The sequence below is a fragment of the Pleurodeles waltl genome, chromosome 6, assembly GCF_031143425.1.
Source record: "Pleurodeles waltl isolate 20211129_DDA chromosome 6, aPleWal1.hap1.20221129, whole genome shotgun sequence".
NCBI classification, from domain to species: domain Eukaryota; kingdom Metazoa; phylum Chordata; class Amphibia; order Caudata; family Salamandridae; genus Pleurodeles; species Pleurodeles waltl.
In genome coordinates, this window is record NC_090445.1 from 746,022,298 (window position 1) to 746,045,864 (window position 23,567).

General features: G+C 41.9%; 1 protein-coding gene across 2 annotated transcripts in view; it reads right to left on the reverse strand.

Moving 5' to 3' along the window:
• The window catches only part of ATRNL1 (attractin like 1), a 2,088,076-nt gene that overhangs the window by 1,206,509 nt on the left and 858,000 nt on the right, over positions 1-23,567 (reverse strand). For both annotated transcript variants that reach the window (XM_069239275.1, XM_069239274.1), the window contains exon 19: positions 6,994-7,131. In XM_069239275.1, the coding sequence (XP_069095376.1) occupies positions 6,994-7,131 (138 nt within the window). The remainder of the gene's footprint in view (positions 1-6,993; positions 7,132-23,567) is intronic.

The following is a 23,567-nucleotide window of genomic DNA, read 5'->3' on the forward strand; positions in this document are numbered from 1 at the left end:
TGCTTAAAGGTGCTTAGTTGTGATATCTACATTCCTAAAACATTGAACATTTATGATTTTGTGTCTGTTTTTGGCATGTGAAAAAGAAACAAGAAATCGTAAAATCGTACATGCATTATTTTCAACATATGGTTAATTAGAAAGCCTAAGGAAATGTTCTAAATGTTCGTCTTTAAATAGAGGTGCTGCATTTATTGTCTAGGTTACCTCAAGTTTGCTCACTTTTCAAACTTGCCAGAACTGTAAAGCTTGAATAAATCACACCTGAAGGGAATATCTAACAGTTTTTATAATATTACTTTGAAACATACCGAAGTAACCTAATTTATCAGTTACAGAGTTGACAAATAAGATATTGGTAAAGAATGGGAAAGATCATGACAATCCCAAAATAGAAACTGCATGCATGTGATGTTTCAAATCCTTGATGCGGATATAAACATTAATTCCTTTAACATAAAACAAGATGAGCATGCTTTAATCTCCATTTCGGCATATTTTAATGAAATATAAGACATTTCTGCAATATTTAACTTGAGTATGCCTGAAGAATAGTTTCCAAATTTCTTACTCTAATTGCTTTCATACCTCTTATATATGCCCAAGCTATCTTAACGAAAACAATCACTCGCTATTTGCTCAAAACCCTTGTATTTTTAATGCAGGTCATTGAAAATACTGCTGTTGTAATCTCAGTTCTTAGCTAGACAAGTGTTCCAATAATTGTCTTCAAATTCAATGTGGCTTTCTGGACATATGGACAAAGAGGGAGGGAAATTAGGTCTCCTTTTATTATTGATGTAAATTTGAAATGGTCTAACCTGGAAGTAATATTAGATTATATATGTTCATGTTCATAGGGTAGCAAAAACAGTTTCACCAAAAAATATTCGTAAATCACAGATGTAGGTTAATAGCAAGGCCTATCGGAAAAGTATTTTGCACATAAAGTCACCCAATCACTAAAAAACAGCCCTGTGTGTCTAGAGTGAGAGGTGCTAGTCAGTGATCTTAGAACAGTTCATTGACTCTGGGGTGTGGCACAAGCTCCTGCAGCTTGTGTGTGTTCTCTGCCAAAGGATTTTTTGTGACCCACAAAAATGAGAACCAGGGGAGTCTGAGAGGAACCAGTAAAGCCTCCATCAGACTCATTGTCTTTTCAGGTCGCGCGCACAAGCTCTTTGATCTGTGTAAGTATTGTGGGCTTTTAACCACACCTATCTCATACCCATCACTTCCACTCATTCCTGGGCTTGCCTTTCAAAAATCACTTAATTTAATTGGTAAATGCTGTACGTCTGTCCTGCTTTGAGGCTCTTTTGTCACGCCTTGCAGACTGACCCTGTTACATGGATTATTGTAGGATTGCCAATATACTTCAGCGTGGCCATTTTTCTTTTGTCTCTCCCCTACGTGCTGCATGACAGGCATGTCACTCACAGCTCAGACAGGCACAACAGTGTGAACTCCACTGGCGATATGGAGCACTCGTCACACTGTTCACACTTACCTAATCAGAGTCATTTCTTGTGGCTCTCCCCTCAAAACACTTGAAAATGGTGAATGCTTTGAAGTAAAACAGGAATCCTCAAATCGAAAGCGGCTCTCCAGTCACAGCTGGAGAGCCGACATTACAATATTTACTGCACTCGGGAAACTAGCCCCATAATGCTATGCACTACTTTTACAAAACGTTTTTACTCATAAGTCAGCCTGTGGTGGTCCTACGACAATGATACCACCTACAAAACGTTCAGCACCACATGCTCCTTCTGTCTAGATCATCTCTGGGTCCCCGTACTAGGTTAGAGGGGACCCCAAAATAATAACCTCTCCCACTATTCAGTGTCTTTTGAAGTGCTCTGATGGCTGCAACTTTTGTTTTACACCTGGGAGTAGCTTGTGTTTTAAGGGCCTTGTTTGTAATATCATTATCATAGGTCTGCTGCTCCTGAATATATGTAATGTACTATGTCCTTTAGGGGCAAAATATATGGGTTCACTGCATTATTTGATGGTGTTTCGTTTTTGTGTGGTTATGCCCTCTAGGAGCTAACTATATAGTTACATGAACATGTCTTTTTTTTTACAAATGCAATTTTCATTGAGGTGTCCTCTAGGGGCTATTCTAAGCCTTACAGTCCTATCAACATACTAAAATATTTGTGGCATGGAAACTTTCCCCATAATGCTTTGCAGGGCATTACTTTTATGAAACTTTTTTGCTCATAACTCATCCGGTGGTGGTACTAGAACAATGGGACCATCTGTAAAACATTAACCACAATGTGCTTTTTCAGTCTACATCATCTCTGGGTCCCACACTATGTTAGCAGGGACTCTAAAATAATAACCCCTACCACCATTCATTGTCTTTTTAAGCTCTCTCATGGCTGGAACTTTAGTTTTACAGATTGAACAAGTTATTTTATCATTGCAACAGGCCTTCTACCCTTGAAAATTTGTAATGCAGTATGCCCTATAGGAGTTAAATATATGGTTACATTGCATTACTTTCTTCCATTCTTTTTCCATGTTGTTGTGCTCTTTAAGTGCTGACTGTATGGTAACATGACCAAGTATAGTCCAAATGCTATTTTTATTGAGGTGTTCAATAGGGGCTGTTCTGAGTATTGCAGTCAACATACTATAACATTTATGACACTGCTTTGCAGGGCATTACTTTTATAAAACATTTTTGCTCATAACTCTGTGGTAGTCCTAAGACAATGGGACCACCTTCACACATCATCTCTGGGTCCCCACAGTAGGTTAGCAGGGATCCAAAAATAATAACCCTTCCCATCATTCAGTGTCTTTTAAGCTTTCTCATGGCTAGAACGTTTGTTTTACACCTGGGAGAAGTTCTGTTTTAAAGGCCTTGGCTGTAATATCATTGCAGTAGGCCTGCTAGCCCTAAAAGGGCACTCTAGGGGCTAAGTATATGGTTACACTGCATTACTTTCTCCTGTTTTGTTTTTTCATGGGTTATGCCCTCTAGAGGCTAACAATATGGTTACATGACCATGTTTCTTACAAATGATACCTTTGTTATGGTGCCCTCTAGGGGCTGTTTTGAACGTTACAGTCTAATGCCAAAAGTTTATTTCTGATAAAGGTTTATATGATAATTGTAAATACTTAAATACTACAGCCTTATTACAATTGTGACCATGATTCAGGCCAACTTAACATCTTTATTTCACCTTGACTCTTTCAACACCTCTTGATATGTTTGGGTGAGCCTTCTAGTTTATTTCTCCTCTGTGGTTGTCTTGTGTCTTGTTTTGGGGAATTATGTTAGCCAGCCAGCCAGTGGTGGTGAAAGTGGTATTCTATTGGAATTAGCATGGCAGATTTAAATTAGGATGCTAATTGACAAAATGTTCTTTTTTTGCTGGAGATGAGATGCATGGCCACTGGAATTATATGGCAGGAAAAGACAAAATTATGAGGCAGGCTTGACCAATGTATGCGGCAAGAAAAGTCCAGTTATGAATTTACAATGCCAACAGCTCTAACTCAAGTAACTGTGAGACCTATTGCATTGCAAAACACTTGTTTCAAATCTTTAATTGGCTCAGATTCTTTTTGACCACTTGGGAACCTTCTTTTTGTTGGCTTGGACATGAGTGGTGAAACAACCATTCTTAACGTACTCCTTCAGGCACAGACAACTACAGAAAAGAAGGGGTTGCACATTTTATTGTTTTAGGATTTTCCTTGGATGTCAAGTATAATTGAAGTGCAGGTGCTTACAGGTGTTATCTTGTTTGTACCTTGCCGGTAATGACTCTAGAGACACCTTGTAAAGTCAAAGGTCTTTGTCTTTAAGAAGGCATCATTCTTTATCAGGAGGCAAGCCGATCAGACTCCATTTCTGGGCTCACCTTTCCAGTACTTCATCCCATGTTTCTTTGCTGTTTAGCACAAATAGACCTGTGAATGGAGCACTAGAAACGTTATTTCCATGGTTACTTCCCTTTTAGCTATTTAACATTGAGTTCTGAATCAGAAATAAATGTTAGTCTATGGAGGGGGGGTCCCTCAAAACACCTCAAACTCTGCCTTAGAGTTTTTAACCAAGGAATTAGATTTCAAGGTGATTCTCAAGGAAGTATTGAAACAAGAGCCTGCAAGTTAGGGTACACATCTCTTTCTGGATATCATGGCGGAGTTGTCCCTTTATTTCCACTATACAAAAGGGCTAGGACCTTCTCTGCTGAACAGAGGGTCTACTAGAGTTGAGACTGGTTTGTTGTTGGTAGGCTCCTCCTATCTAGTGTGTTTGTAGTTGAGTATGCAGCAGGTAAATTATATGCTTTAGTTCTAAATTTGTGGACAGAACCATGGCGCTAGGCGGAACCCGTTGTGGGAAGCGTACTGCTTCCATCACCTTTGGTGCTGGAGAGACTCACAACGAAGTTATTAGCTAAAAATAGTATTCACAACCATGCCTGGGCAGAAAGAGAATACAACCAAAAGAGCAAACTTGAAACTGAATAGAGGGCTTCTTCACCGCACTGTAAAATAACATTTCTGGGGAGAAAAGAGCCCCAGACCACAGTCAGAAAAAGTATTCTTCAATGGGATCACAAGGTCTATCTGCTCACATCTGGTACTGTCTTGGTTATAGTCGCTTACAGGATTCTGCCTCTTTATGTTTTGCAATGAATAGTTGGAATAATTGTTTTTCTGATTATTGACCACAGGTCTATCCTCAGCCATGCCGCAGTCCCACATCTGTATTCTTTTGAGTACAGGTTAATAAAGAGCATAGTCATTTTTCTATGGATCCATGTTGTTTACTCTTCCATTTCTGGGTTTTTGATTTGGAAGGTTCTTCTTTTTTTTTTTTATAATTAGAGTCTCTGGATATTGCTTTTTATTTCCGTACTCTTGTCAAATACAGTTCATGTTTGTAACCATTTGACAAGAAAAACACACCTCAAAAAGAATTTGTGTACAGTGTTTTGCAAATATGCTACAGAAGAATTGGACTGTCAGTATTTATATAAACCAATGTAGAGTGGAGGATGGGCTGACAAAATGGTAGATGGCACAATTATTATAGGCATAAATATAAAAGATGTCTATATCTGAGGTCTGAAATGAACATTAAGGTGGCCTTTAGGAGTTCTAGACTTTGCCGCACTTTGGTGGCTAACATCCTCGACGCCCTGTGGCATGTAGAGGCAGATGGGCATAAGATGTGGAATGGATTGAGGCAAAAATGGCCCCTCAAATACGGGTGATCTCTATGAGGCTGTCTCTCATCCAGTTGAAATACCCACATAGAGCATATTACAGCCCATCCAGGCTAAGTATAATCAAGAGGGCCCTTGACCCTACCTGCCTTAGGTGTAGAGCCAAGTTGGGCACCTTTTACAACACAGTTTGGGTATGTCGACTTACACAGTGATATTGTATTTACTCAGGTCTCACGGAAGTAGTTGGCATAGTGTTCACCGCTGATCCCAGGATGGCACTCTTAGGATTGATGGATGAATGTGGCAGCCAGCTTGCCATAAGAGTTCTGGAATCAATGGGACTTCTTGTTGCTAAACGTGACAAAGCCTGTCATTGGTACTCTGAAAGACCTCCTCCTGTACAGGAGTGGGTGCATGATATGGGGATGTACCCAAAAGCATACAAAATTATGGGGTATGTGGCGGAACTATTCCCCCACTGCAAGAGTCTAGTGAGGAAAAATGTTTGATATCATTTATTTGATATGTTGGTCTGTTTCCATAAGCATAATGATAAGCTACATAACGATGTCTACTATGTCTTGTTTTAGTTCTTAACCATGTTTTCTTCAAAATCAATAAAAGTGTTATTAAAAAAGGTGACCTCTGGAGGGGCCTTCTTAAATACTTGCACGGCACAGGGAAAGTACTCTTGGCTCTGAAAGAGTTCCAATAAAGGAAGGCAAAGAAATATTGGCTCATAACTGGAATTCCCCACAGAAAGAACTGCAGATTGCTATGTTGCTGCTAGGTTGCACAGCATAGTGTGCAGGAGCAAGTGTAGCTATTGATACAATTTGAAAGCTATGGGGTGACAGGTCATGAACTGCATTGAAGTAAGCGACAAGAACAATTAACCAGGCTCCAATTTTAGCGTTGAGAATAGACATTGCAATAGTGGAAGTTAGGAGTGGTCTGTTCAGGTTAAAGGGACTTTGCATGGAAAAAATGAGTTTGTCAACAAGTATAATAATTTGTGAGATGGTAACGAGATGGCTAATGAAGCAATTAAGCTTGCTGAAGGTGCTGATCGGCTGGAAGTGGAGGGTATTCTGCTTCCTTTGCACGTTGAGGAGGTGGAAATTAGCAGCGAAGACTGTGGAGGGGATGATGGGAGCCAGTTTTATATGGGAGATTAAGTGGAGTCTGAAACAACTAGCTAAGAGTGAGCGATAGTACTAATGCTGGTGGTGTGTGTGAGAAAAAATGGTGACCTCTACAGAGCTTGGCATTATGGACTCAGTACGGCTGTGAGGCTGTCTACGATGGTTGTCTATAGGTTCTACTGACTTTAGTTAGGCAATGCTTGCAGTATATTGTCCAAACACTCCAGGAAACATCTTCCCTATTGCAATAGACCTTCATACAAATCACCAATCCAATTCAAGCACCACTCCTAGATATTGCAACCCTGGTCTAACAACAAAAAGAAGTGAGTAGATATTGCTAATACCTTTTGGTCCAAGTCTAGGAAATGTTGCTGATGTAGCAGTACATTGAGATATCCCTGGGAGACAACTGACAACCAAAGTCAGAAAATGATTGCCGAAGACCAATGCACGAGACAAACCCATCATTGATGAGACAGCACACCCAAAAATATCATGCCTTTAGTTTAGACTCCATTTATTATAGCATTTATTTCAGATTGCTCTATGGAAATTCCATCAATTCAGACGGCTGAGAGGATTTCTGTCAATCCTGAATAAACAACAGTGATGAGAAATAAATTTTGGGCACTTACCCTCACACTCTCCTCCATTGGTTGGGTTCCCATGATATCCCATCAGACACGTCTCACACTGCTTCCCTGTTGTAAGGTTTTTGCACTGTTCACAAACATTGCCGTTGACACAAGTGCTGTGCCCATTGCACTGACAGGCTAGAACAGAAAAAGCAATGGGAGGATTAACAGAACTATTTTTTCTATGTTCACCAACATCAATACTTTGAAACCCACTAGAAGCAGCCACTGTACTCCAACTTTAATGACCTAATGTGCTAAATTTGCCTGGTTTCACTGCAATAAAATGAAAAAAATTATGTGCACAGTTTGCTCAAGATAACGAGATGCTGAAAGAGAAAGCTCTGACAACCCAAGAAAGCTCTGGCCGTTACGGAAAGAGAAAATTGTCATCATATCATGGATGCTATACTAAGGAACCACTTTTAACCGCAACCCCTGGACGTGAGGGACAGCCCCTGATTTCACCAGTTATAGATTACCACAGGTATGTCACCACATTTGAATCAGGCCAGGAATTATACTTTACTCTGTTAACAGCCAACTTTTGAACATAGCCCAGTGTTTCTTCTAATTGAATAACAACCAGCTTTGCATGCAGGAATGGTGACACAGATGTACAGTACACAAACTAAATGTTTACTTCCCTCGCCACTATTGGTTTTAGCTCGGGGAGAGGCAGAGACCTTATACAGGAGTGGTGTGCTATGGTCTGAGGACACCCAGCATTGCTGGTTCCAAGAGAACATCCAGTACATTGATGCAATTTGTTGGTGTACAAAGCATCCAGATGCATGATTCAAGGCACTGGCATCCCCATGTCAACATCATGACCATATCATCAACACTGTGTACTTCAAAGGACAAAAGAGACACAAATCCTAAATTTCTTGCATCAAACATCACGAAAAAAAGAACACAGAAGAGGGAGTCAAGACTAGAATACTAGACACACATGGACCCTGGAGTAGAAAAAGGGAAAAAACCCTGTGAGAGCGGCATATCCAGAACAACTTAGAGTATTACTTATGTGCCATTGGAGGTCTCAGTGAATTTTCTAACACACTCACTTACTTCACTACTGTAAACTTTTCATGAACAGGAGCAAATCCAACTTTTGTAATATGACACTTCCCACCACCGTGGTAGGAGTTTGTGTCTATAAGCAAACTATGAAATGCATATTTGTGTGAGTCGCATACATTTCCCCAACCACATTGCTCCCTGTGAGATTTATGCATGTGAAGCTAGAACAGTTTTCAATTTACCCACAAGTTATGTGATGATTAAGGTGTGGTACAGTTAAACCTTGAAAAATGTGTGTAAATGGGCTTGTGTTTTTTCTCAGAGGTGATCATCGTTGGTTCAACGCACTTGTAGGGGAAGTTGCAATGTTTTGGGTGAAAAAAAATTGAATACCAACTTATACAGAACGTGATGTCCCCATACAATCTTCATGGACGTAGCTAGCAAAGATATCTTAAAGATTTTGGGGTCCTTGCGCCAAACGTATTTTGGGGAACTCTGTTTGAATTTATGATGCATTTTCAATTCTTTCATTCCCTCTTTGGGCAGGTCACTGACAGTGCACAGGCACCTTAGTCCAGATTCTAAATGTGTTTACATATGATATTCAGGGATAGTGACATATTTTAAATATTATAACACAGCAGCATCTCACTAACATTACTGGAAAACAATATCTGTGACACACTTCTATTTCTCATATATGAGGTCCTGTTTTGAACTTGTTTTATGGATGTTGCATGAAACAAAACATTTCTCTGCAAAATGTCTGTAACAGACACTCCTACATCTCCCATATTAAAAATATATTAAAGGAAAATGATATTTAAAACAATCTGATTAAGAATTATCCTAGGTCAACAGGGCAAGTCTCTCTGCAGAACAGAGCTTTCTCTTTCAAGCTGGGGCCCTGGACCAGAGCCCACTTTGCCGACACCTTAAAAAATCTATTGTACATTGGTGTAACACGTGCAGTGACTTCGGGGCTCATCTCCCTCAGGGGCCCACTAAACCCTGCTAAATGCTTAATTTTCCTACCCCAACAGTAGTCAAAGGGCCATTTTCCTTGCTTGCACCATGATCCATGGCACCCATGCCACACTACTGAGAGGCTTCCAAGCACTAACTAACTGGAGATGAGAAAGTCTGCAATACATTTTTGCTGAAACAATTTCTAACAATATATTCGTAATGTCAGACATCCAACCCCTGAATCATTTACATGTGCTCCCATTAATAAAACGTCAGACTCTGTACATATTTTTTTATGGTCTAGATTGTTCTACATTTTTTATAATTAGGGTAACCTACTAATCAAAGAACAAACTCTCCAGAATCCTGGAGGAACCTCTCAGGTCGTCGGTCCAAAGTAAATCTGTCAAGACTACCAACTGAAGAGATCCCGGAAGTGCTGGAACATGCACATACATTGCACACAGCAATTCCATAATTCTGCATGTGCACAGTGTGCCTAGAAGGGCGGTGGGACCAACTTTGCCCGCTAAACAATACAGGGTCAACGCCAATTCACGTACCCGTTTGTCTAGCCGATCATGAGACACACGGAAAAGTAGATGGAAAAGCTGATGTGCACATCTCGAGTTTATTCAGATTATTCACAGGAGCAGTGTGTGCACACTGCCCCCCGCCCACCCTCAGTCCTCCTGAATTTCATAAAGGAAGAAGAAAAGGCTCGTGTTCTACACGGGCTAAGGACATTATTCTACAGTCGCAGGGCGCCGTAATTACATTTTCGGGATCGAACGGATAAGAAGAGAGGCGGAAAATAATAAATAAAACACACACACTAGAAGGAAAAAATAGAAACAAAACAAATTGCCTGGCGTAAATGATTCATCATCCTCAAGCATAATAACCGGCGCCCCTCTCGTGAAGGTTGATAAAAGCGAATTTAAATGAAAGGGCCCGAGACATGCCATCCATTCCGATGCGAGGACGGTGGCGGCTCTGAAATCTAGACAATCATCTTCCTCACCTCGCAGCCCCCTCCCTTTGTACCCCATCTCCAACAATGGCATCTGCTCGGCTAATAACCCGATAAAAGGTCAATAATGAGGCGCTACAGCCTATGGTTTCCAGGGAGCTGACAGCGAGGAGGAGCTGTGATTAATGGGCTGATGTTCTGCCTCCGCCTCACCTTCTGCAGCCGGTGGAGGGAGAGAGGGAGGCCGTGAGGGAGCGCTCGTGGAATTCTCCGAGGGGGGATACGGTTACGCCACAGAGCCCCTTGGGCGTAATTAAAGCTACCCAACCAATAGGAACTCATTGAAAGTTATATTTTGTGCCTGCAGTTAAATAAAGAACGAGTCTAGAGTGACCACCTGGCATTGAGGCATATTCTGGACAGGACTGTAAAAAATTCAGGACAAAAGGTCAAAATTCAGGGCAAAATTTCAGGACAAAGGGTCAAAATTAAGGACAAAAATTCAAGAACAAACCTCAATATTACAGACACACCCAAGAGAGGCCATGCCTCACTATGTTATCAGTGCAGTTATTTACTCTTTTTTAACATAGCACTATTTTTTCACTGTGGTCTTTTTGTGATTGCCTCCTGGTATGCTACATACAGGTGTCTTGTTCAGTAGTAAATTAATGCCCTTCAGCACTGTGTCAAGGCCATCATCCCTACCCAAATCTACCCAATCTTTCTTAAACAGAAAGTAACAATGACATTTTGATTATGTTTCTGAACATTTCAAAACCTCTGGCAAACAGTTTGGGAAACATTAAGGTAATTAACCTTATGCTAGTTTAAACAAGTTGGACAAAAAACATCTGACTCACTCCAACCGCCCGTGGACTTTCAAACTAAAAAAAACATGTAATGAGGCAGGGCAGAGGGTGTGGCCGACAGACTCACACCTAATGCCAGGATGTGAGGTACACACAACTTGTCTGTAGTCTCACAGCACTAGAGTGTATGTCTGGGAATCTATATTTATCTCCGAACTGGGAGCCCAGACTACCAATCAGATAATAAAAGAGGAGGATAAAATCAAGATCAAATGGGAGATCTACGGGAACAGATTCAAAAGGTTGTTGCTAATAATTGGATAAATAAGGAAGAGAAGAACAAGGTGGGTCAATTCCTAAAATCAGACAAGATGGGGCCACCAAGACTATCAGACGGTACTGCTTACCTGGGGGAGTTGTCTCTGCAGATAGGAGGGAAAGAGAAGAGGCAGTGTCAAGTGGTTGGACAAGCAGCACCCATCCACCCTGGAAAACACTTCTGGTGCAGTGGTCCGCTGTTCGTGCTTGTGAAGGGTGAGCAGGAGCCAGACCCCTTGCAAGGTTGTGCAAGGCAATTGCCTGCTCTGTCCATGTCTTAAAATAGTTTTGAAATTGAGCCAAAGCCAAACTAGTGATCTGGGTTATCTCTAAGTATAAAGTACATGTAGAATCTTCAAAATATTTGGGATGTAAATCGCACAAACAAAATGTAAACATTTTAAAATGTAATTAGTGTTTCTTTAACATATGGCACTGTTTTCCCCTTTATGTACAATTAGAATTCAGATTGAACTAGGAACCAGTTACCTTTTGATACCTAGTGAATAACATCTACCATTTTCCCACTGATTTACAGGATGGAAATCTCAGCAGAGCGTCACGTTTCCTCTGTTAGTATTATTTTTGCAAACCTTCCCCTGCATGACCTTGTTTCATTCTTCAGACATGCCACACATCTGATTTGGGCGCTGGTGCGCTATCGGACAGCTCTTTCCACTCTAAAGCTATCCATGACTGTGGGTGGATTAGGACTTCTGGACTTGGAAGGCTATTATTCAGCTGCACAGGTCCAATGGGTGGCTCGCTGGCTTTCTGCCCGCCCCCTCTGCATGAGATGGGGTTTATCCATAAAGACTTTTAAGGAGGACTTACTGCACTGCTCATTGTTTCCTACTGACCGTTCTAGGGATCACCATCAGGGGTTTCATGCACAGCTTTCTCTTGCCTTGCTAGAACCTGTAAACTCACTGACACAAAGAAACCTTGTGCTTCTGCACTACCTTTGCTAAGCCTTCCCACTCGCACAGGACGGCTGTGCTCAGAGCAACTCCATTAGTGGCATGCTGCAGGTGTCTTAAAATTGTGTGATTTGTTTCTGGACGGCAAGCTACAAAATTTCCAAACCTTTGTGGCAGACTACCATCTTCACCCTGGTCAATTCCTTACTTACAACCACCTTAAACAATCTTTAGATATCCTATTTCATGTCTGCCACCTAGCACTAACCCTACATGAGGTGTGCCAAAAGCTCTATACCAAAGAGACTGGTGTAAAACTGATAGAATGGGTGTACAGACCTATCCTACAACATTGAGACCACACTCCAGGTCTTCTCGTCATACTATGATTGATGCAGCCAAACCTCTGCAAGATATGGACTGGACTAAAATACTGGACTTTCCCCACAAAATATCCCATGGCTGTCACTTTAAGTACATTCATAGAGCTTCCTGGGGAATGCACTACGCCCTTTGCTTTCCATTAGCTTTGTGGTTTGTAACTCACATTTCGTTGCTTTCAATTTGCTGGCTTTATTTGTTATAGGCTATGTAGCCTGAGGTCGTCCCCTCCTCGCCCAAACATTATTTACAGTATCCTTCAGAGTGCTCCCTTTCTGTAAACAGGCCTGTAAATCTTGTTCTTATCTTGTCACATTTGCTCTGCATTCAAAGAACAAGGTCAAATGTCAGGCTCTGTCTTCGGTGGGAACTTAGTGTTTACTTTTCTTTCTCTGACTTCAGATTGAGAGGTTTTATGCAACAATCTTGCTGGATAAGGGGTTAGGAAAGAGTTTTTTCTATGACATGACAACATTTAAATAAACTTCATAACATATCAGAATTTGGAGTACAAATGAAGCACATTTTTGTTAATTCTGAACTGTGCTGGAAACAAATACCTTTATATGAATAAACAAATCATTGCACTAGGTGACGCAATTTCCACACATCGTCTGTGCACTGTATAGTTTTATTTGAAAAACTGTATGTCTGTCCAATGTAATGGTCATTTCAATCTAAAATGTGTTGTCTGTAATGGCAATGTGTTACCACACCATGCATACTCCACTCTGCTCTGCACCACTCCACACCACTGCACAGTACTCTGCATCACTCGACTTTACACCACTCCATGCCACTGTGCTGTGTGATGCTGCACTCTTCTCCACTGCACTCTATGCCACTGCACTCTATACTACTACACACTACACCTCTCTACTCTGTACCACTCTACTCTATGCCAATGGACTTTACGCCTCTCTACACCAGTATGCTCTGCGCCTCTGCATGCTATACCACCCCAGTCTAGACAAAACCAATCTAGGCTGCACAACTCCACTCTATGGCGCTCTACAACACTGCACTGTACGCCACTGCACTCTATGCTAATACACTCTATGTTATTGCACTTTACTCTGTAACACTCAACTCTATGCCCCTGCACTGTACATCAATATACTGTACGCCACTCTAATCTACTCTATGCCATGGCACTCTACACCACTTTACTCTCTGCCATCACACTCTATGCAACTCCATTCTACCCTGCACCTCTCCACTCTACGCCACTTCACGCTACTGTGAAACAATCTACTTTACGCCACTGCATTCTATGCCACTGCACTGCACTCTACCCTACACCTCTCCACTCTATGCCACTGCACTCTACTGTGAAACAATCTATTTGATGCCACTGCATTCTACGGCACTCTGCCCCACTGCACTCTACTTCAGTGCACTGTACGCCAATGCACTTTAAACAATGGCACTATATGCCACTGCACTCTCACACTCTACTCTGCAAAACTGCACTGGCCACCAATATATTCTACACCACTACTCTGTACTACTGCATTCTGCACCAATGCACTCTAATCCACTGCACTCTGTACCACTCTACTCAGCATAACTCCACTCTACAGCACTATACTCTGCACCATGCTACACTAATTCACTCTGCACCACTCTATGCCACTGCACTCTATGCCACTCAAGTCTACTCTGCACTCTATGCCACTGCACTCTCTGCTACTCCACTGTATGCCACTCTACTCTGCTGTACTATATGCCACTCTATCCCATGCCACTGCACTCTACGCCAATGCGCTCTAAACAACGGCACTACAAGCCACTGCTCTCTGTACCACTCTACACCACTGAACTGACACTCTACTCTGCAACATTGCACTCTCTGCCACTGTATTTTACACAAATCTACTCTATGCCATTGTACTCTATGCCACTGTACTCTACTCTGCACAGCACCACTCTACACTACTCCATTCTCCACCACTCTACGCCACTGCACCCTATGCCACACAAGTGTACTCTGCATTCTATTCCACTGTACAACTCTGCACTACTGCACTCTCTGCCATGCTATTGTATGCCACTCTACTCCACTGTACTCAATGCCACTCTACTCTGCCCCATGCCACTCTAGCCAATGCACTCTAAACTGCACTACTGTACACCACTGCCCTCTTCTCTGCACCACTGTAGCCTATGCCACTACTCTCTGTGCCACTCTACACCACTACACTGACACTCTACACTGCAACATTGCACTCTCTGCCACTGTACTCTTCACCACTCTACCCTATACTACTTCACTCTATGCTACTGTACTCTACAGCACCATACTCTACTCTGCACCACTCCACTCTGCACCACCCTATGCCACTGCACTATATGGCACGTGAGCCTACTCTGCAATCAATGCCACTGCACCACTCTACACTACTGCAATCTCTGCCACTCCAGTGTATGCCACTCCACTCCACTCTGTGCCACTCTACTCTGCCCCACGCCACTCCATGCCACTGCACTCGAAACCACTGCACTATTAACAACTGCACTTGTCCTCAGTGCCCCCTACTCTGCACCACGGTGCTCTACGCCACTGCTCCTATGCCACTCTACTCCACTTTACACCACTATGCCACTAACGTTTAGCCATGCTACAGCAGCCACTCTGGTGTATAACATGGCTAAAACTAATTGGCAAGCCAATAACTCTTGCATAGGTGAGACCTATCGGCTTTGCCAGTGTTTGTTAGTACTATTAGGTACCAAGTTCCCTGAAAGAACTGTGAGTGTGTAAGTCCTTATTTTAAACATGCATTACACACATCATAATATAGGCTGCTACAAAATGCGCCAATACATTTCGGTTAAATAAAAAAAGTCCTTCTAAAATACAGATTTGAGTAATATACAGTTTATACCTAGTACTATTTTTTTTTTTATAACAGTCCGATAAAACCACACACTCCACAGCTCACCTTGGAATACCATTACAGTACCTATCTAAAAGAAAATGTCTTTGTCATCAGAAAGCTTGAAGTGACTCCTTTGATTAAAGTTAAAGCATGTTTCCAAGCACCTTTACATTTGCAGATTTACCAATTGCCAGCATTTGCATTTCTTTAGGGAAGGAGACACCCTGGCAAGGCAGCCTTTTCTTATCTGTCTGAGCTTCCCTCCCACAGAGCACAGGAGACCCCCTGCCTTTCAATCCATCTGGGGAAACTGATCTGTCCTAATTACATTTTGTCCTTTAGGTGAAAGGCTAAAATTACGGACAAATGCTGTCTGTTAAGCCTTTCATCACGGACAACGGAAGGCAGGGCGAAACTACGGGCAGTCCGTTGAAAAGTATGGACGGGTGGTCACCCTAACCATGTCAGGCCCTGACATGCAAAGCCTTCAGGCACAGAGTAACTTCTGCGGAGCCAGGTCTTCTATGAGTGCTTACGCCGTTGTGGAACATGTTAACACAACCCAGATGCATGCTCAAAGAACAGAAGGTCTCTACGAGTTGGAAGGAGGGTCACTACCTCATCACAGACCACAAAGGGTGCTGTCTCCAGTCCTCAAACTTTCACCTACAAATCACTGATCACAGGTGTGTTAGACTAATTAATTCCATGGAAGAAAAACAAGACTTAAACACCCAGAATGCATCAGGCTATCACAGAAAAGTCCAGGACAAAGAATCTGTACATATAAATGGTGCATCTAACAGAGTTTATGTCGTTGTAGAAGAAGGACCCGTCTTGTGCCTATTTCTGGAACAACCTCTCCTCATCGTCAGAAACCATGAATAGGGAATCTGAGGTTGTTAGTAAGATGATACACTGAAGACAGGGAGATGCGACTGAAGGCATACTTCGTGGGCCTCCTAGCACAACCCAGGCAAACATTAACAGAGTACCTAGACCAGCATTTCAAGGGAGACTTCGACTTGGAAGCTCTACATCTAGAACACTATTCACACAGTGCCATGGTAGGCATGCTCAGGAGTGATCAGAATTTGGGATGGTATGGAATAAACCCAAAGAATTCAGAGTGGGTGGCTAATTTAAACTGCATACATGGTCTCTGGTGTTTGGGCAGGCGCAGACACTGACATATCTGCAGGGGCGTAGCTTCGGCATTAAGATTGGGTTGGGGTAAGCTTTGAAATTTCATAACAATCACGCTGGCATATGATGTTAAAATACATCAGATGACAAGAAGGGTGCACAAGAGGGGTTTAAGGTGCAGTGAAAATGAAATGGAATGTGTATTGGTAAGGATGCTAAGTGAGAGATAACACGTTATTTAGTGAAATAACCAACATTTTTGTAGTCTTTCCAAACAGAGAGAGGGAGAGAGTGTGTGTGCTTTTTTTGACTGTGTAAAAATTCCTGGTGAAATCTGACAGACATCTCACCATACCCGACTGAAAGCATCTCTACCCAACTGTTTATCACAAAATACATTTATTAGAGGGGTGTAACACTCCAAACATCCCCCTGCAGCTACGCCCCTGCACACCTGACTGGATGCATCAGAATTTCCAATCATCTTCAACTTCATGTGAAATCAAAGTGTAGTACTAGTATATAGAAAGCATTTATTAAATATAATTCAGTAAAGGGCAAGGTATAATCCACATAGGGTTACAGAGTTGGAGCTGAAGTGGTAACAGGTTCCCTACAACCCCGGAAACCGTTCTCAGTGAGTTACCAACCCACTGTATCAAATAATATCATTGTGTACCACTGCACTCAGGTCAACAGTTCAAAAGACAGTATCAGAAAATAGCTAAGTAAACCATAATCCAAGTTATTCTTTGATCCAAGTTGCATAGTTTATTGTGTGACAATAAAGTCCTTTATGTACTTCCAATTGTTATGTAGTATTCAGAAAGGCAGCCAACACGTGTTTCGTCAACCTCAAGTGACTTTTTCAAGGCTAAATCTTCAATGGCATGAGTCTCATCTCCACAGGAGGATAGTTAATCGTAATGCTTAGGAAAAGAAGTATAACTATGCATTCAAAGTGAAGTAAGTAGGTTGTCCACATAGCAGAACTTGTGGAGAGAAATCTTGACCATCCAAGTAAGTAGTGCTTAGTATCAGATAAGAGAAGCTTAAGCAAACTGACTGAAGTCGCTGCATGTGTAGAATCAAGTAGACTCTACCTACTCTCAGACACATACGCAACATTCTGATCACTAGGACAAGCTTATCAGGGCTATTTGATTCTACACATGCCGTGACTTTGGTCACTTGAGGTGACGAAACACATGTGGGCGGCCTTTCCGAGTACTACATAACAATTAGAAGTACATCAAGCACTGTATTGTCACACAATAACATTTGCAGCTTGGAACTGTCTCTTCTCTCTTAGCTGTCATGAAATTTCACAAATCCAACTGATGCCTTCAAATGCTTGCTCTCTGAAGACCTATGAAGCTGTTCTGAGGCCTACTCGGCAGCCTGGTGAGCAACTGCTTTGGGTATGGACGGCTCTGTAAGCAAAACCCTGAGCATTTCTCCTGGAGCCACTTCGTCGAATGCTGTGGCAAGATGACTCTCTTGAGCGGGCTCAGTAAGTTATTTATTTCCTTCTTTCCACACGTCAGTTTGCATTTTCTGACACCTGGTTAATCTCTGCCTTGCAACACTTCTGTTCGTACCTTTTAGTATTGCCATGGTGGTAGTTTCTTGACCAATGATGCGTAGAATTCTCAGTAAAGTTTTCTTTATCTTCAAGTGCTTCACACTGGCTGAAGTTGTGCTTTGACTGCACATACAGCAACTGTCAACTCTGCCCTTTGATGAAGGCACACGTGGCACGCACAAGCAGTTTGCCTGGACCACAGCAAACTCTCTGTGAGAGCACTGTCCTTCTTTGGGTTACCTATCTCCTCGCCAGTTGTAGCATCCTCCCCAGCCTTGGTACCTGCCAATGACTACGCCAGAGCTGTAAATCATGTGCCTTTATTCCTCTGCATGTACCTGTGAACTCCAACATTCTAAACCAAGGTTTTATTACATTCTATTCTAGCGATTACGTCACACTGCTGAGGAGTCTGTTCGAGGCCAACAGGGTTCCATTCTAAAACCTCCAAGACTCTACAGGTACTTGTAGCGTTGAAGACATACAGTGTTAAAATATCTTTGCTGTGATGGGCGTGGCAGAGCCATGACAATACCTATGGGCATCCTTTCTATGCCTTTGGTTGTCTGCAATAGCAAAGAAAGAAAATAAAACACAACACCCTCCTTCCACTCTCATGTTAATGTAGTAGAGCTAAAAGAAGTATTGGCAATGTTTCAGTGCAAGTACCTGATTGCACCCAAGTGCAGCAAGAGACTGACTATCTCCAGGAAGGTTTGAGAACTCTCACAAAGAAAAAATGCAACTAATTCAGGGCTTAGCAATTCAATTTATAGCGCAATTTTTCAAGTATGCATATTAGATAAGTAGTCATGATTTACTTCATGGTCTGGCACAGTTACCTGGAACCAGGATCTCTGCAGCCATTTAGGCGTGCAATGGCCCCAGACCCTCAGCCTGCATCTTCACATAGGTTCACCCTTGCCTAAAACAACTCAGGCAGACCTAGGAGTGGAACATTTCTTTGGAAAACTTTGCAAGGATTAATAACATAACAAACAACAGGGTGATGGAAGGATTGCTTAAATTAATATCAGCTACTGGCGGTCTCTGTGATCACGTTCTTATCCATCATGTTTCAACCACCACAACACTCACCAAACATAGACCTGCCTTAAGCAAATTAGTTTTAGTCCTGCTCCAATACAGGCAGCCCAGCCCAAATTGCCAAGTCAGGGCCCTTCCAGATGGCAACTTTGGAAACCCAGTCGTCTTTGGGCCCAAGTAGGGCTCATTAGTGGGTAGTAACTTAAGTCCTGTGGCACAGTGACCACTGGACCCACTTTTCAACATAGCTGCCACACATTGCACATCTACTCCAACAAGGGTGACATCACAGGCAAAAAATGTACAAACATAATTTGCTCATGTTATCCCACATTGCAAATCACTGAGGTCATGACCTGGTGGAAAAACCCAGTCAGTACTAGTTGCTTCTGTTATATGCACTAAGGTGTTTAGCATCTATTACTACCTCCTTGGCCCAGAGAGAGAGGACTTACTAACAAGCAAAGGCATAGTAAAGAAGCCATTCTGCCAGTGCACCAGGGCAGCATTGGGACATACTTCATTGACTTGGTAGAAGACTGACCACCATACTTACAAATCTCCACCAGGCAGGCACAGATCTCCATGCCTACAGCAAAACCACAATCCCAGGGGATCCACTGAGGGCACTAAAGCTTTGCTGCAGCAATGACAAATTTAATGCACCTGCTCAGCAGTTTTTTTTATTTTTTCAAAATCCCAAAGCAGGAGTTTGTTATTGTCCTGGACATACTGGGGGTTTCCCCTGAGCGCTTGCTGGTCCTTTCTGTGTTTTTCTCTCCAGGACTGCCCAGCTTTTCCTGGAACTGCCAAATAGGACAAATGTACATCACAAGTTTCGTAGTAAATAGGGTGGATGGTCTGAGGTACACTGACCAAATTTCCATAGTCAAAGGTTTCCGCAAGCAGAACCAGTGTAGGTCCTGTCATCATCAACACAGCTCTGTCCCTGACTAAAAAGGCAGGAAATACACCACTTTTTTATTGGATGTCCTGCATCCATTGAATTCTAAATGAGGCAATAAGTCAACACAGAGCTTAAGCTAGTGTATGAAGAAAAGCAACGATCTGGCTAACAATAGCCTGTGACGTGCTAAAGTTAGAGTAGTATGCTACTAGTATTATGTTGTGGCACATGTTAAGGCCTTCATGACCAGCATGTTGATTAGAAATGCTGTAACGATTTTCTCGTCAAGAGGGCTGTGCAACAAAACCCTAGTTGATTACTCTGATACTGTAAGAAGCGAGACGGACTACAACATATTAACTTAGGTTTACACGATTATGGCCCGAAGTGGAGAAGGAGAGTAAATAACAACTAAAATACAATAGGCTGCCTTCTTCCTCGAGAAGGAAAGCAGTGCATTAACGCATTTACGTGTGAGTTGAATTGCAGATTAAATCTTGCGCAACATTCTAACTTAAAAAACTACAGGGGAACAATAGTGGGCTGAGGCAAGCTCGTCTGATGACAGAGACACCCACCCCAAACTACGAGGGCTTCTGAGCAGCCACCAACACAGTACCAGAAGCATACCTCATTATGGATTTCCGTGGAATGATGCATATCCATGGTGGGATACTCCACCAGAGACTTGAAAGAAGTAGAATAGTAGAAGCTTACACCAGGATGCAAGATTTCTCAGTAATAACCAAGAAACATCAGGGTCTGCATATGAGTCATTCCCCTTTAGCATTCACTATAGTGAATGCATCCTTACTCCTCAAGCCATTTATCTTTGAATGAGAAACCCACTGAGATTCCTGTTGTACCATCAGCAAGGTCCTTCATCCAGATGGATGAGCTATGCACAATGGCTTGCACCTGTGAGCCAGACTCCCTCCAGGCGTGTTCGGATTTCACCACTGTGCACAGCAGCACGCTGAATGATTCTAATGGTGCACAAGTGCTATGTTGCATTGTTCCTTTTGCGTATGATGGATCCAATTGAGCATAACTCCTATACTACATAATTCCTAAACTGCAGTTTCATAATTGCATACATATCACACTAAGGACTCATAGGCATCTAATTGTCTAAGTGGTAAATAGTGGCCTTCTGAAGGCAGTATTTTAAAATATATATTTTTTAATTTCCTGAAAGAATGCTGATGTATTATGAAGAGAATCCAGTAAACACCTCCACAGGTGGTTAGCATCAAGTTCAAAACAGCGTAGCTTAGCCAACGTCCCCTTGGTGCTCTGGCACAGTAGATTCTAGGAATGCGATAATCACATTTTTCCCACTGGTAAAGATTGAAACACCGCAATCTGTATTTGAGGTTGGCCTGACGACTTACTGATTAATTAAAGATGATAAATTATTTAGAGCTGTATTACTGTCTAGGTCCTTTAACCAATACCTCTGGTGGTGAAAATTCCTAGGATGTGCAGTGTTTGAATCTGATATCTGTAGCACAAATAGGAGATTTACAAATAATCAACATTACTGACAAATAATGTCTGAAACTAGGATATCTCAGAGTTCTCCTCACAACAAGCAATATTTTTGTAATAATCTTATATAAACTTTAGTTAAAGTTACCGCTACATTGACATGAATTTCTATTGACAACGTTAAGTTTAACGTTCCTAGTTTTTATCATGGACCGAGGACAGCTGATGGAATCAGTAACTTATATCTGCTTGTATCCACAACTTATATTTTCTTGTTTGGTGGTGAGCCTAACATTTAGAACTCAGTCTTGGTTTCATAGAGGTTCACTGGTTGATACTCCTCCAATCTTTTTCAATGTAAAAATATACTGGGTGCGAGCAAGAGCTTGTCTGGGTGAATCTTGTAAGTTCTTTTGTACCAATGTTGTTGTGAAGCCTCAAATACTATTGCACTACAGCTGGGTAACCAAATTACTCCAGTTGTAACTTTCCCTTACCAATGGTAGCTTGGCCGAGTACTACAGGCTTATTCCAGGAGACAATAGATCTGTAAGTTTCTTACATTATGATAATGTTATCATACTCGGTAAAGTCACTGTCCGCTCAGAACAATAATCTTTCAAAAATACAGACTGGTATTTATTAGGATAAAGGAAATGTAAGGTAGTAACGTTTATTAATAAGGTTTTGAACTCAAGTGGCTGAGAAACTGTTAAAATATTTTGAAAACTTAAACCCATCTTGCAACTTGGACTGTCAACTAACAAAGGGAGGTTTCTTGCTTTCACAAGTAATTGGTGCTCAAAGTCAAAATTCCAGTGTCTAGTGAGCAGGGGCAACCAGAAGTCAATGAACAGACGCTGGACATAGTTCAAGAGGGACTTTCTAATTCTAGAAACACAAACTGTTTCTAGAGACAATTATAACTGGGAAGATGGGATTATGAGGACTGAAGGACCTTTAATACCCCAAATAGGTATTTTAAGGAGAACAAACTTTCCGGGCAATATCTCATCAACAGGTGATCCTGGCCGAAATTTGCAGTGGAGTCCATGGGACATTACTGGTACCTGCAGGCCTCTGGGAACAATTTGATTCAGATCTCCATTCACCATTATACTGCAATATCACTGGAATCATATCTAATAGACCAATAGTTTAGAGGTTGCAGAAGCAGCCTGACAAATCTCAGCTAATGGGAGACTTTAAGGATCTAGGGTGAGAGGGGAAATCCCTTTTGTGTCTCTCACTCACTCTGGAGAAATGTAACTTAAGGTTCAGTAATGGGCAATGCATGCTCACCTCTAGGTGCAGTTCTTCGATGGCCCAAACACATCTTCAGACCTCAGGGGAAGCAGATGTTACCTGGGATAGACTTCACTAGCTGACTGATGATTCATAACTTCAAGACAGGCTCAGTATTCGAGCTGTGCTTCAGTGCATCAAGACAACTGAGTCCTTCAGTAGAGCTCCAATCTTCCAGCAAGGGGTTTTGTGATGGCTTATGATTGTGTCAAGAACTTTAAGCGCACCTGCTAGAATCAGTGCAGCAGTATGCTGCTTCAGCCATGTTTTCTTGTTCAGGATAACATTGCTCACAGGTTGTTTCCATCTCGAATGTAATGGTGATCGGTGTTTTGGCTCTTGAGGTGCAAAAGTAATGAAGCAGATTTCTCTGCCAAAAACTATTTACATTTTTCCTACTTGTGACTCTTGTTCTCCTAAGCTCAGGTAGGCACTTGCTAATATTCTTTGTGAGAACTGTACCATGTGACTGCTACTAGAATCTTTTGTATGCCGGGATATAAAACTGAGTCTTGTATTCCTTCATTGAGCTTGTCTCTACCAATGATTTAAGAGAGACAGCTGGAGTTTAACTCTGTGATCTATTTTTAACTTTTGTCACTAAACCCTTTCTGACTCTGAACAAGACATCTAAGAAGATTTCAATAACACGTGATCTCACCTTGTAAGTAAAGTAACAACATTAAAAGTCCTGTTCTGGGTCAGATATGTCCTGTTTCAAGCTGCAGAGTTTCTGTAGACCTTCAGTAGGACAAGCGAGTGCTAATCAGATGTAATTTAATTTACTGAATCCATAACACTGGCCAGTC